Consider the following 15,786-nt stretch of genomic DNA (forward strand, 5'->3'; position numbering starts at 1 on the left):
CTATCAACAAACACAGTTTGCAGTAAAACATACAATTAAAACACATTCTCTAATGATTTTCACGCTGCTGCTTTAGCCAGCTACACCCCAAGAGGACTACTCATTCAGAAGCTATAAGCAAGCAGCATTTATAGTTCTAGAGGCCGACGTTTTTGATAATTTGTAAACTAGGACAGGTCATGCTACAATTACAAATCCCAAAGCACGTCTGGGAGAAGAGAGTCTATGAACAAATTTGCTGATAATACAGTATTATACAGATGCATGTAGACAGTAATCTGTAAAATCTTGTTCAATAAATAATGACTTTGTTCTTGCTGTCAACCTAAGCCAATATTATAATAATTTACTCTCAAATAATCAAAACATTATTTCTGGTATGATGAGTACAACGTGTCCCATTATCAAAACAGTAAAGTTTTTGTTTGTAATAGGATACAATTTGATGAAGTGACCCCCAGACTTGACCTTAGCAATAAAATAAACTAAACTGACAGAAATTGAGTCTGTTTAGTATAATACTAGTAATATTATTTAGACATCATTTTTATTTAAATTATTTAATAAGCACATCATCTACAGATTCAGAATGTTTTATTTTTCAATTTCAATTGCACAATTATGACATCAAAGTATAAATTCTTGTTGTATTTGACTTCAAATAAAAAAGTTATTCACTTCTGTAACAAAAATATAATATTTATTCACGTATAAAAAGAGAAAAGAAACGTTTAATTATTACCCAAACCATTGTCCGACAGACAATTTAAGTATTTTTTGCTTTGAATTACATTTTTTCTGGTAAATAATTGTTTGGTTAACGTGAATAAATATTATGTGTCAATAAAATGACACATTCAAAAACAAATTTGAATTAAAAAATATTTTTCAGGGTGACAAAATATCTTTAAAACTGTCAACAAGCGATCAGCGTTTTTTGTAAGAAATATTTCTTGTTTAAATCCGTATCTTATTCAATTTCAGGGCAGATTGGAAGCAATTCACAATTCCTTATGGAGAAAATTGAAACCAGCCAGTTAAATGGGATTATTTCAAACAGCTTAACATATTACAAGATAAAGAAGGCCTTTATTTAGCAAATAAAATAACATCCAATCACATATAATTACAATGGCAGATACACAAGATGAATGTGAAATTGCATTGATTTTAATATAATGTAATATTATTGATTGTTCCTACGACTCATCACAATGATGACAGTTAATAAAATATTTTTACTAATTTATTATTATTATTATGCTGTTTACAACCTGTAACCTGTACCAAAAATTGTACTATAAAATCTTACAAAGGAAAACCAATTGAGTGCTCGTTATGCCATGGAGGTATAAACCTCCATGGTTATTCCATGGTGCTTATCATCCACAATGTGTTGGATTAACTCACTTGTCTTTTAAACTTTCAAACAATAAATGCGAAACATCTACTTTAAACAGAAGTAAACTACATCTAAGTACTCAGGGAACCAAGCGTCTTATCAATAACATCAACGATATTCACCAAATAATTGAAATCAGGAAAACTCATCAAGGTAAGAAGGAATTTCAACCCTGTTTACACCAATCACAAACAGAAAGAAAACAACAAGATGTTACTTTTGTGGAGAAACGAATCATGAAGGACTGTAAGCATGGACAGCCAATCAGATGCTGATCCTGCAAGCAACAAGGCCACAAGGAGAATCATAACGTATGTAGACAACATTAGGAATTTGGCAAAGAAGATGATGCCGTACCCACCATGGGAAGCCATCTGAGCGGTAAAGATACTAATACTAACTTAAGTGTAAATGATGATAATCTACAAATATAAACTAACTAATTCTTATGTTATTAACCATTCTTTTAATTTTGATTTATTGTTTGATGAATGTACTGATTGTTTCTCTTGTACTGACAATGCAAATATGGTTCAACCTCATAATCATGTTACCTCTGTAAATAATGAGAAACAATATTATGATGATAGTTATGTAAATAAGAACCCAATAGTTCACCCATAAAACGAAAAAGAGTTAGAAGAGGGAAAAAGAAATCTTCAAAATTGAATTCAAACATCAAAATTGCCTTTCATAATATTAGAGGATATAAAAGTAAGAAAAAGGAAATAAAAGTTATATCATCCAACAACAAAATGTGGATATCTTTGGAATGGTTGAAACTTTTCTAAATAATGATGAAGTCATAGAAATTACAATTGGATTGGAAAAAACAGACAAAAAGGTGCCAAAAAATCACAAGGGGGAATTGGATTGCTTATAAATAAAAATATTACAATTTTGGAAAATGATCTTTTAAATTCACAATCAGATGACTTAGAAAGGTGTTGGACAAAGGTACAATTTGGAGGTAACACAGACTTTATATACCATGTTGCAGTTTGTTACTTCCCATGTAAAGGGTCTGATAAATGCCTAACTGATGAATTGTATACAGCTCTGCTTTCGGAAATTTTTATAATTAAAGATAATAATGAAGATGCCAAACTCATTATCCTTGGAGATTTTAATGGTAAAGTAGGTAACATGATTAAAGCGGAGATCCTATTACTAATTATAATGGTCAAGGGTTAATTGACCTTTGTAATAATGGAGAATTAACTATGCTTAACGCCTCTGACAAATGTGCTGGTACTTTAACTTGGGTACAAAAGAACCTAGCCAGCATACTAGATTACGCCATTGTTTCACAAGAAACCTATGTAGTAACAAAAGAATTGTTTATTGATGAATTTGGACTGTATAATTATGGAAGTGATCATAACATGCTTGTAATCACACTAATAGAGAATAATATTTGTAAAACCAGTAAGGTGACAAAAACTAACACAAAACATTGGAATATCCCTAAAGATTGGAGTGAGTTTAGTAGTTCAATTAGCAATGACTTTAAGGATTGGGATCCTAGTCGTTTAGATGCGAACGATGCTTGGGTAGAGTGGAAAAACGCTAGTTGCAGAGAATATAATTGGCTATAAGAAAACGAGATCAAACAAAAAGATATGGTTTGATAAAGAAACAAAATATGCGATAAATCAACGAAGACAATCGTGTCGAGCACATAGATTATATTCTAAGAATAAACATAATATTGATTTTGATATCAATTATTGTAATTCTCTATGGGAAACATACCAAGAGAAGCGGAAATTCTGTAAATCACTTTTTAAACGCAAAATTATGCAAAAGAAAATATCAAATTGCTAAAAAATTATGGATAAAGGAGGACCTCAATCTAAGGAATTTTGGAATGAACTCAAAGGCAAACGACAGAAACAAAATGTTGATTCTATCCTAATACCAGGAACTTCAAGATATTCTTCAGACCATGAAGATATGAAAAATTCGCTGAAATTAAACTTCGGCAATATTGCAAAATTTAATACAACTAATAGTAACGATATTCTCCACTCTTCCCATGATAATAATAATAGTAACAGTAATGATATTCAGTGTGATCATATTTTAGATGATGTAAATATTTCATTTGATGATGTCTCTTATGCTATATCAAAGGCAAAAAATAACAAAAGTCCAGGTATTGACTCTATAACAAACGAAATGTTAAAAAACGGAGGTAATCTAATCACATTATCACTCCAAAAATTGTTTACCAGAATTATACAAACTGAAACTATACCAAATGAATGGAATGAAGGGATAATTATCCCAATATTAAAAAAAGGAGATCGACGTGATCTCAACAACAACCGAGGTATCACACTTAAGTCATGTGTTTCTAAAAATTTTATTCAAATTATTGCATATAATATTCTCAATTTTTAGAAGAAAATGACATCCTTGGTGAAGTCCAAGGGGGCTTTCGGACAGACAGAAGATGTGAAGACCACATTTTTGTCTTGAAAAGCATTATCGCAACAAGGCGTGCTGAGGGTAAGAAAACATTTCTGGCCTTTTTGGACTTTAAAAAAGCCTTTGATTCAGTCTGGCGACAAGGGTTAATTACCGCTGCCAAAAGAATTGGTATCCGTGGTAAACTCCTTAACTTACTAAGATTAGAAATATGTACGATGATGTTAGAATCTGATAAGTTTAGCATTAATGAAGGAGTGAAACAAGGCTGTTTATTGTCAACAGTTCTTTTTTCTATTTATATTAACAAACTAAATAACCTAATCAAAAGTCATAAACTAGGGGTTCAAATTTATGGCACACAAATAGGTGCACTATTCTTTGCTGATGACGTGGTTTTTTTTTTAATCGGTGACAATGAGTCTGAACTTGTGAAACTACTTAAAGTAGCAAGCGATTATTCACAAACATGGAAATTAGAGTTTAATTTTGACAAATCAAATGTGCTGGTCACAGGGCAAAGAGTTAATCCACATAGAACATGGAGCCTTGGTAATCATTATATCACAGAAATAGAAAGGTATAAATATCTTGGTGTAATAATATCATGTTCGTATACAGATTCAGACAATATCAATGAAGTAATCAAAAAGGGAAATAGGATAATAGCCTATATTACCTCTATTATAAAAAATCAGAATTATTTCAATAGGGTATACTATGGTGATCTGTTATGGAGAACAATAGGACTACCAACAATTAATTACGCCTCTGCAATATGGTTATGTAACTCTAAAGGTTCACTAAATAAGTTAGAAAATTTACAATACCAAATGGCTAGAATTATTTTGAAGGCACCAAGAAACGTCGCGAAAGCGGCATTGATTGGTGACCTAGGATGGGAGACACTCTACACCATTCAAAATAAATTTAGGATGTCCTACTTTAACAGAATTAAAAATATGGACGACCAAAGGTGGCAAAAACTCCTATGTAAATCTATAATGGATGTAGAAGATAAGGTGAAATGGAAGTGGATTAACCATATCAAAGATTTATTTGATTTAAAATATGAAAATTTGAATTAGGAAATAAGTTTAATTTAAATCCGGAAAGTCAGTGGTTTAAGAGTTTTACACATGCAAACTCTCTAGAAAATATCAAGGAATATGGTTAGAAGGTGCAAAAACAAAGTCAACCCTCTTCGAATATTTGAAATATAAACATGAACCTAAAGCAGAGACATACATGTTTGATATGGTGAATTTTGATTCCATTAGTTTAAAGTTTAAAGCGAGGTCTAACTCTCTTGATTTAGAAGATAGAAAAAATACATGGTCAGAAAATGAGACTGGTTTTTGCAAGCTATGCAACAATCAGTTAATTGAAACTAACAGACCATTTTCTACTTGAATGTTCAAACCTTAAAATTGTATTAGAGATACACATTTTAACTTACTAAAAATTGATTTATTGTATTGTGGTTATGACACATTTTGGGAGAATTTTAAAAGTGGTACAATCGAATACCAACATCATATTTTACTTGATGACCTTTATTTAGAATTTCCACTGTAAACAATACTTAACTGCTGCATGGAGAGACATAGAAAGACTACACTTAATATTATAATATATAAATATTTACCGCCCACCATATTATTGCTGAGGGCAGCATATAAATAAAGAGAACTTATTTCATAAAAAAACCTTTTCTTTGCGAGGTGTTTTCAAAAAATGTCATTTTTTAAGATAAATCTAAAACATTAATGAGCACACTATTAAAAAAAGGTGCAACAGATAAGTAAAAGTATATTCATAACTAATCATAATCTATCACATTGATGGCAGGCAATTAAATATTTTACTAATTGTTATTTTATTATTTTGTGTATTGCTGAGGGCAGCGTATAAATAAAGAGAACTTATTTCATTAAAAAAAACCTTTTCTTTGTGAGGTGTTTTCAAAAAAGGTCATTTTTAAAGATAAATGTAAAACATTAATGAGCACACTATTTAAAAAAAAATAAATAAAGCCTGTACTGACCATAAACAATGCATGGTTTTGTCATACTCCTCCAACCAACCATTGTAAACTTGATAGTAAATTAGCTCTGCGGAATCCACATATTTAATGCATTTATTGGTGAAAATCATGTTCAATTTCGAAAATAAAATTAAACTGGTTTGACAAAATATGCCCATTATGACACGGCTGGTGGTAGGGATGCTAAATTCTTTGAAACAGTACAGTATCAGTAGTAACATATTACAATAATTTAAATACATATTGAAATTAACCGTGTATTTCATCATGAATTCAATTCCTCAGTTTTTTGCCCTCTTATTATTATATTATTTTGTCTAAACCCTAAATCAAAGTAGAGACGTACAAGATGATCTTTATCCATATTTAGAATTATCGGCTAAGCATGCAGCTAGCGGCCTATCTCTATCTAAATTTGCTTTACTATTACGTACGTAGTTAAAATTTAAAATCATATACGTAGTTAATAATACGACGTATTATTATTACGTAAGTACATACTATTAACACGTACGTACGTATTCAATAAATATTTAAGCATGTTCCCAACATTTCCTCCCACTTTTTTGTAAAGAAATTGATCTGCGCGTGCGCAAGCATTATGAAAAACGTCTGTGGGAATATGCCTTTGCTAGCGCCTTCGGCTTACATCACTGTCACAAACGCTCTCTGAGAATATACAAATGAGGTAAAGCCGGAGGCTAGAGGGCGTACTCCAGACTGAAAAGTGATTCCAACAGGATCAGGGGGAACCAACAAGATGGCGGCCGTAAATGTGTTTAAAAACATTATTCATTAGTGAAATTTTCATATTAATTAATCGCAATGTGGAATTAATAATTTCTTGTATACGAGGATCATAGAATGCGTTCGCGTTATATGCTTAACACGCTGCGTTGCGTATCGTTCTCACACAGATAGGCTCAACACAGGCATATAGCAGTGCGTACTGCGAAGGGCATATATCTGATTGGTTGATTGCTGCCGCCATCTTGTTGGTTGTTTCCTCTCCTCCATGATGGAGAATCACTTTTTGAACTGCAATAACATTGTTCTTTGATATCTAGCCTTCGGCTATATAAAATCTTTGGAATATACCAAAGAACTAATAGTTCTTTGAATATACCAAAGATTGTGACTTATTTCTATTTTATATCACTGTGCTCCACCGGTGCTAAATTTGGTCCACTGGACCAGTTACCGTAGTACTATTTCTATTTAGGAAGTAAATAAAGGCATGAATGGCGCTCCGTAGAAGTAGAGAATGCTCTAATCGATCGTCAGAATGACGCTCTGGAATATACCTCCCTCCTCGATCCTCTATAATTATATCAACACAGAAAAAAATGGCGAATAGAAGAGGCCTAGCCTATTCTACGAACTCTCCTTGATATCGCTCTCTTTCTTCCACACCTCTCAGTTCTGTTTGCTAATATAACATTATTTTTTGGGATAGGCCCTTAGGCCTACTTTAACATCTAAAAATTCCTACAAATTTTACAGGTAAACCTAGCGGTGCCTAGGCTAGTAGTAGGGTAGGCCTAGCCTAGCCAAGTATAACAATAATAATAATACTAATAGGGCCTAGGCCTAGCCTTACTTAGTCCCATCCGCCTAGCCTAGCTAGGCTAAACCCTACTCCCTCTAGGCCTCTTAATAATTTAGGTAGGCAGTAGATAGAGGTCTCTAGTCTACGCCTACTAGAGTCTTCTACTAGCTGGGCCTATTAGTTAGGATAAGCCTACTCTACTGAGTATTAGGGCCTAGTAGATAGTATTATAGTAGGCTTAATAGTTTAGGCCTCCTCTGAACCCATCTAACTAACTAGTAGTAGCATCCTCCTCCATCTGTGCCGTGCTAGGTTAGTGCAGTGGCAATTGAATTGGTTGCGCTTGAAATCAGCCGCATTTTATTTTTAGTCGCTATAAAATCAACATCTGGTATTTTGTATGACGCACCACTAGGCTAGATATGCTTTTTATATCTGTTGCATTTGATATTGGTCGCTTAAAATAATTTGTTTATGGTGCGCTAGGGCCTATTGTATTTTTTGTTATTTTTAGATTTATTTTTAATTAAAAAGCTCATAAATATGATTTCAGTTAATTTATTTATTTGTCTGAATAGACATTTAAATAATACAATAAAAATACTCAAATTAAAACCATCTCATTGCCAAAGACAAAGTTATAACTCTCGTGTAGGTCCTATAGAATGTTTCGGAACATATTTTGGTCATGGATAAAAAATGATTGTTTTGTCGATGATTTCACACACTAAAGTTTGGGTTCTTTTTAAAAGGGAAAACAGCTGCTGTCAGAGGTGCAGTTCAGATATGGTTTTAGTAACTTGTCTTTCAATCAACTGCATTGCTAATTTTGAAAGAAAAGGATGTAGAATATCAGTACAGTATGCAATCTGGGAAAATAATTAGATGATATAAAGTATAGGAATGGACACGCTGGCTTATTATATTTAGGGTTAATCAAATTTAGTTTTTATTGTAACACTGACCGTAAACTTAATGTTATATAAATAAAAGGTATGACGCTTGAGGGCGGATTTTTGTATACCCACCTCACGCATACCTGTCTAATTTCTCACATCGATCCATAAAAATATTTTAGTTAAATATTTTAAAAATCATTTATTTAACATGCTTTGTTGTTTTTTTCAGACAGTACTGAAGAGAAAGGACAGTTGATTAAAATAAAATATAAAAAATTATATTTGCCATCATTTTGTTGAAAGCAGCATGATATTTTATTTTCTATAATGCCTCAAATGAGATTTCACAAAAATCATGGGTATAACATTGTACTTGCCGATGACTGCCAAATAGCAAAACGAAAGTTTAGCTTTGCAAATGCAATAACATTTGGACAACATCCTCTTAAGTCAGGTGACTTGTTCTTGTTTGAGATTGAATCACAAGAGCTTGGTTGGAGTGGACACTTAAGATGCGGGCTTACACAATATAATCCTGAAAATTTAAAATGTCATAACAAGGCAATGTCGTGGCAGGATGCGCAGCCTGTTTTACAACCACAACCACGTCATGCTGGAGCACCACCATCTTATAATGACGAAGCTGGCTTAGAATACATACCTCAATACTCAATGCCTGATTTAACAAACATGGGAAAATCATGGATGCATGCAGTTACTAAATACCCAACTCGGTCCGATGACTACCCAACGGAATTGGACAATCCATTTGAAGTTGTGAAAAATACTAAACATGCAAACAAATTCTTACAAAACTTAGGAAATGTTTTAATTGTTGGCAAAAATACAATTCCAAAGAGATATTTAGTACGTGATGAGTTTGCCATTGATATAGAATTGAATGGAAAAGTATCAAATCGGAGATATTCTGCCATTTGTGTTGGCAGTAGGATAGGAATTACATACAACATTCAAGGCGATAGTGCTTATATGTATTTTATAATCAACGGTGAAGAAAGTAGTGGTACAAAAATGGAATGGGCTAACTTATCTGCTCCATTTTTTCCAGTTGTTGATGTGTATGGTGTTACAAAACAAGTCAGAATATTACAGATTTCATACAGTAAGTACTGAGGCCCTACAGAGGGAACATAAACATTTGTATTCTTGTCCCACAATATAACATTGTCATTTGTCATTTGTCATAGTGAAAAGGTTCATCTGGAAATTTATTTTGTGTTATTGAAGGTAGAATTTTCTTTTGGATGATACAAAAAAGATACTGAATAAAAACACCAACACTTTGTTCTCGACCTTTCTCTGGTTAATCAACTCTGCTTAATCATGAGGGAGTTTACAGTATGCATGTTGCGATTTTAAGAAATCTAGTCTGTTGTTGAGCCATCTATTGAACATGAGTTGAGTTTTCCATAGTGTGAAAAGAACAAATCAATTAAGATAAGAAAGCATGGTAACACAATTACAGAACAATAACAACTAACTAAGGAAAGCCCCTCCCAACAATCCCATTTGAGAAAACCTAAATTTTCAATAGGTGGCGAGTAGAACAAAAGCGAGTTTTCATAAAACCGAAGTTTTTTAAACAACTAGAACTGGTTTACATTTTAAATAGCTTCACAATAACTCTAACATCCAAAAACCCTTCTTACTTACACTCAAATATACTTTAAACTGTAATTTTCTTCCCATAATTGTTACATTGCACTTTGTATTTGGGTCTGGCTTTGATGTCATTTCGATGATAGATGATGAAGCATGTTTGTTCATCCTGATGTATTATGTAACATAATCAGTTGTAGGAGCATCGTTTGCATGCTTTGCTTGTTGTGTGATACTCAATTTGCTCCTAAAAAATGGGACCTTGTGGGGATCCAGTGGGCGAAGTTTGTTTGTTCATCTCTTTCATTTCAACCAACCATTTTTTTATCTTAAATTTTCTTCCAAATAGATAATAAAATTAGTTTAGGTTGACTTGCATGTTACACTTTTTGAAACCATTACCATACTAACGTTTAAAACAGAATAACATAGCTCCACAACAATTACCATGGACGTTTAATTTCATGCAATATAATTATCAGGCAGTAAAATGCAAATGATGTTGAAGCTTTAAATCTATTTCATTCCTATAATATTAATCAAAACAATAGTTTATCCAATTGTTTGTGCGTTTGCTTATTAAATGCTAAAAGTAGTAGGTAGTTTACTTGATGCTCCTACAGGCAACTTTATACTGGTCTATAACAAACCTTCCTCCATTCTGCAGATTTTAGATATTTTTTACATACTTATTTTCCACTTCATACTATAACAAGAAATGTTACTGAATTACAATAACTGAATTAAACCTCTTTCTCTCAGGGTGCAAAAGCAATAATTTAATGGTTGATACTAAACACAGAGGCAACTTACTACAATATTCCACTCTGTTGTTCACATAGATCAATCAACTTCTAACAAGATTTCAGTATACAGTACACTATAAACAGCTTCACAATAACTCTTACAATCAAAAATTCTTCTTACAAACAAAATATGTAAATCTATATATATATATATGATCAGTGTACCATGTCCTGCATAACTGGCTCAGCCTATATATTGTGCCAGTTCTGCGGTAAACTTCATTTTGAAACCTGAGCTGCACTGACGAGATCTAATAAGATCGAAACAGTACTGTCTGCAGATTGGATATATATATGTATTTATTTAACTACTGTGGAGTAGCTTTGTGTTGGGGAGTTGAGTAATTGGTCAGATGTTTGCCCCACTCTGACGTAATTTTGTAGTTTATACTAAGTACATTGAAAACGGTAATTAAACCCAAAACCTAGCCTCCAGATTAAAAATGACCACCTCTCATACATACAGGCTGTACGTTCTCACACAATTATGTCTGAGTAGGGTAGTTTTACAACCACTGCTTAGGATCCAATCCTCATGCTACTCTGATCTCACTTTTGTGTTTTATTTCAGTGCCTTCATTACAAGAATTATGCCGTGATGTCATCATATCGCAGATAACTTCTTCTGCAATTGGAGGATTGCCATTGCCTGCCAAGCTTAAATACTTTTTGAAGTTTGAATAACACAGAAAATATCTTATCAAGCCAAACTACAACTTACTGTTAGTTGAGTACTTTATTTAATTCAGTGATGTGGTATCTTCAGAGAAGGATCCAGGATTCTTTAAACTGAAAAGCTCTATAATTTTAATCTTAAATTAATTAAAAGATTTTTCATTTCATTTTAGCTGTCAAAAAATGCCCTTAGAAAGAATACCCTCTGTTTTCCTTCATTTTCAATTTTTTTTTTTAAAGAAGCTTTAATAATGCTTGTTTTTTTTCTAGGAAATGATTTCTGTAAGAATAAAAAAAACTTGATGTATGCATTGCTTGGTTCTTAGACCAAACATTTAATTAAGTTTTGATAATTAAAGATGTATTGTCCCCCAAAATCATGAAAAATAAAGATTTTTAAAATCGGACTTTGAATAGGCCATTTTGCAGTTTTAATGAAGTTGTTCACTTCCATAAGAAAAAAAAACGGGGGGAAAAAATTATTTCACCTATAAAATGACAAAATAAACAGTTAAATTACCCAAAAACTCATTGTCTTCCAGACAATTTGACCATTTTTTTGCTTTAAATTACATTTTTCTCAGGTAAATAAATTTTTTTCAGACCCAATTTTTTGTGAGAGTGAATAACTATTATGTGACATTAAAATAACATATTCAACAAAAAAATGTAAAAAAATATTTTTTTAGGGGGACAATATATCTTTAACAAAAGGGTGTATACTAGCATGCAATTAAAAAAAAAATACAATATCCTTCCTCTACCCTCCCAATCGAAAGCTCTTTTTATGTAAATTAGAAAACCTTTGAATTATTGTTATTTTTAATAAATAACATAGTTTTGTGTACATTTCATTTATTCATTCACAATGATATATTTATTAAAATCATTTTCATAGTAAAACTAAATTGATAACTCCTTGTGATTGTTTTTAATTTTTTTTATTTTGCGTCATGTTTCTCGAAAATGTGTGAACATAACATTTCATAAGTCAACATATCGCCATTTACATGAAGTTGTGCACCTCCTATTTTTTAATGATGTCCGAGTTGCGTAACGTAACTTGTGCGCAATTTTATTACTTTTAATATGATTGTCCATAGATTAAAAACAAAAATTTATTTTTATGGATACTTGGTAAAAGTTTAATTCCCACGCATGCGACCTTTTTTACGTGTGCGGTATACTTCCCCCAGACATTTTCTGGCTGTTACACGGATAGGATAAGCTTTTAAACTGTTATGATCGCAAACCCTACCCCAAAACAACAAAAAACATCACAAAACATCATAATAAATTTGATTTATTTACTCGAATTGTTACTAATGCGAAAAGTTATCGTTTAAATCAAACTGAGAACGTTTTTTGAATTACAGTACTCCCTTTATTTAAAGTAAAGTTAATAAAATGTGGTACAAAACAATACTTGGTAGTTTTTTGTACATTAGTAAAGAGTATATCAATGTTAACACCTATTGTTGCTACAGTAAAGTTAGTAATGTATTGTTAAATACCATGCGGTGTTGTTGGCTTAGTCAGCCGTAAAGTTGTTTACGGAGACGCGAAATCTAGGTTAGTAAGTTAATGTTTACCAGTTGGACGATTGAACTAGTGTTCCATTGTATAACAGTGTGAACGTAGATAGGAAGTGCTTACCATAGGAAGTATACAAGCAGTGGAGTCGTAGCTCACCGGTAAGCAGTGGTGCAGCAGCTAAAATAAAACGAACGTACCTGTTTGATTGTTGTTTGTCTACTGCGTTTTAGAAACAGCGACTATTACCAAATTGATTGTGTAACGGCAATAATAAACGCCAACAGTAACTTAACCTAGATTCGTGTTCACAGCTTAGATGAATGTGAATCCTTCCTGGTGATACCTTGGTCTATGAGAAAGAAGTTTATATTCAGACTGTAAGGCGACTGTCAAGTCGCGCATCTGTCTGCATACTCAACCTAAAACATCACATGACAACAAATGTACTCTTGTCTGCGGTGACCAATATGATAGTACCAGTATGGATCAGAAGCAAGGATTCTACCGTAGAGAAATTAGTATACTGTATAGCTGTTTTGTTTCTGACAAGGTACAGTATTACAGTATTTACAACTGAAAGGCGAAAATGTAGGCCTACAATTGAAATTGTCAACTCTGCATGCTTCTAACAGTGAGAAGAGTCAACAAATTGGAACTACTGTATATTCTAAAATGAGATACCACCAGCAAGAAGAAAAAAGAACACAAATTCCAACACCGGATGTAGCAGCTAAATGAGATCATCTCAAGTCATTAACCAACCAAATCGCACCATAGAAAATCATCCATATGGACAATTGGTCTGCTCTTGGATAGGGTATATGTAAACCACCGGCAGTGTCTCATCGGGTACTCTCAGAAGACATTACAAATTAACATCCACACTGTACAAAGAAGTCATCACTCCAAGCAAGGTGCAAGAAATGATGGAGCTCGATTTTGCTGATCAAAATGTGGGAACAATGATGTCTGTTGAAGAAAAAATATTCCTAAATACATTAAGAGATGGTATAAGACAGGAAAGATGGACATTACATCTACAATAATAAAACATATGTTTTTCGTCTTCAATGACTCCACAATTGTTACATATGTTACTAATTTTCAGTTCCAGTTATACAGTTTTAGATTTGTAGGTACAATTCTATTTAGTAATGTGTAATTCAATTTGGCAAATTTTCTTTTCCAGACATCACACCACTTGATATCTTCTTATTCCATTTAAGTATGCTTTTCGGAGAATAAAAACATTATTAACGAAGTTAGAATAAACATTTTTGTTGTCATCTTAATTATATTGTTGATATTGTATTCCAGATTCACGTTCATATATTGGTTCATATTTATTTATTTATTATTTTTTTATTTATTTTATATCTTTAGGCAATGTGGCCAAGGATTACCAATAGTGAATTAATCACTGTCCTATCAGATAGGTGGTAATCCCCCTGATACAGGGGCTATTTTGTGAACCAGGTCACCGGGGTAACCCCCTACTCTTTTCGAATAATGAACTGGGTTCTTTAAATTGCACACAGGTTATAACTGTGTACACTGGACCTACGGTTTATAGTCCTTATCCGAGAAGACTTGTTCCACCACCAGAACAAGGAGCGAGTCGGCCTCGAACCCTTGCCGATGTTGTTGGCTCTTTAGGTACGGTAAACGGCGCCCCTGCCTTAACCGCTCGGCCATATTATGTTCAGTTATACTTAACCACTCCTTTGGAATAGCTCAGTTAATGAAACATATTCAGCTATCCAGTTTTTCTTAATACGTAGTATTTTTATAGGTTTCATTAGACGATTGAAAATAATTATATGTCCAATTTCTATCCAGTCCTTAAGGAATAGTGGTTTATTTCTATATTTAATATAATTATTACCCCATAAGTTTTGCTTTATTACTTTTTCATAATTGTTAATTGTACCTTCATTATTCATCTATATATAAATTTACGTAAGGGCAAAATTCGGTAAATCGCGCGTTATTTCTAGAATGTTTACCCGATGGTATATAAAGTTGGTTCGTACTTTCGGTACTGATTTTAACCACCTGATGTAACCCTGTTTACTAATTAAATTGAGTTCGATAATTAGTTATTGACGATTAAAACGAATTTAGGTTCAACGATTTGCCCCAAATAGGGGTGTTTTTCGATCGTGGTATACACTGTCTAATGGATGTCCGTCTTGAAAAATACCCGCAGACGATAATGCGAGGATGCTTCGCATTTTCCTATCTCCTGCTACGATAATTGTTTTTAATGGCTGAAAACCGGTTGAACAGCTCGAGTACAGCATCATAATGTTGAAGACAGGCCGATTTTCTTTAAAAAATACTATTTTGATAGATTTAATATACGTTTATAAAAATGTATTGATTTGCGATGAATGGAACATTCCAAATTATTTGGTTTAACCATACTTGCATACCTCCATGGTTTAACACAAGTAGGTAAATTTATAGACCCTTGGAGAATAAACAAAAATAGTATTGTAATGCTATACAATACTGCAAATAGGTATTAACCACGTTTGATCGCCATTTGAATCAAAAGTGTGTTGGTACTGTTAGATATAATATTAAACAAATATACTAATAAACTTTATCACTGTGAGTGTGGGTAGCCCCTACTTTTAGATTATAAACACATAATAATATAATACTTTAATACTGTCAGTTGTTTCTCAACATTCGTATTAATTAATAATTAAAATATAAACGTATTAGTGGTCTTTAAAGGTACTTTACTATTTCAATCGACCATGAGACAGTGACAGTTTTAATAAAGTATTAAATCGGAAATGTTTTACTCT

The 15,786-nt window shown here is 32.6% G+C and overlaps 2 protein-coding genes across 3 annotated transcripts in view; one reads left to right on the forward strand and one right to left on the reverse strand.

The window, feature by feature from the left end:
- LOC140057082 (enoyl-CoA delta isomerase 2-like) overlaps window positions 1-15,786 on the reverse strand; it is a 442,575-nt gene that overhangs the window by 50,445 nt on the left and 376,344 nt on the right. The gene's annotated exons all lie outside the window — the stretch shown is intronic.
- On the forward strand, window positions 1,175-14,224 carry LOC140056166 (neuralized-like protein 2). 2 transcript variants are annotated; one of them, XM_072101454.1, is made up of 4 exons: window positions 1,175-1,783; window positions 3,809-3,916; window positions 8,560-9,453; window positions 11,328-14,224. In XM_072101454.1, the coding sequence occupies exons 3-4, from the start codon at window positions 8,658-8,660 to the stop codon at window positions 11,438-11,440; spliced, it is 909 nt and encodes a 302-aa protein (XP_071957555.1). In that variant the 5' UTR covers window positions 1,175-1,783; window positions 3,809-3,916; window positions 8,560-8,657; the 3' UTR covers window positions 11,441-14,224. The 2 variants fall into 2 exon arrangements, with proteins under 2 accessions (XP_071957555.1, XP_071957554.1); XM_072101453.1 differs by lacking the exons at window positions 1,175-1,783; window positions 3,809-3,916 and adding an exon at window positions 7,152-7,385.

The sequence above is a fragment of the Antedon mediterranea genome, chromosome 8 (genome assembly GCF_964355755.1).
Source record: "Antedon mediterranea chromosome 8, ecAntMedi1.1, whole genome shotgun sequence".
Classification (NCBI taxonomy): Eukaryota; Metazoa; Echinodermata; class Crinoidea; order Comatulida; family Antedonidae; genus Antedon; species Antedon mediterranea.

What these genes read in the sequence shown, in the direction of transcription:
- LOC140056166 (XM_072101454.1), top strand. Translation starts at nt 8,658, where the DNA reads ATGCCTCAAATGAGATTTCACAAAAATCATGGGTATAACATTGTACTT. An exon ending in AATATTACAGATTTCATACA is followed by an intron (nt 9,454 to 11,327) that starts GTAAGTACTGAG and finishes GTTTTATTTCAG; the next exon opens with TGCCTTCATTACAAGAATTA.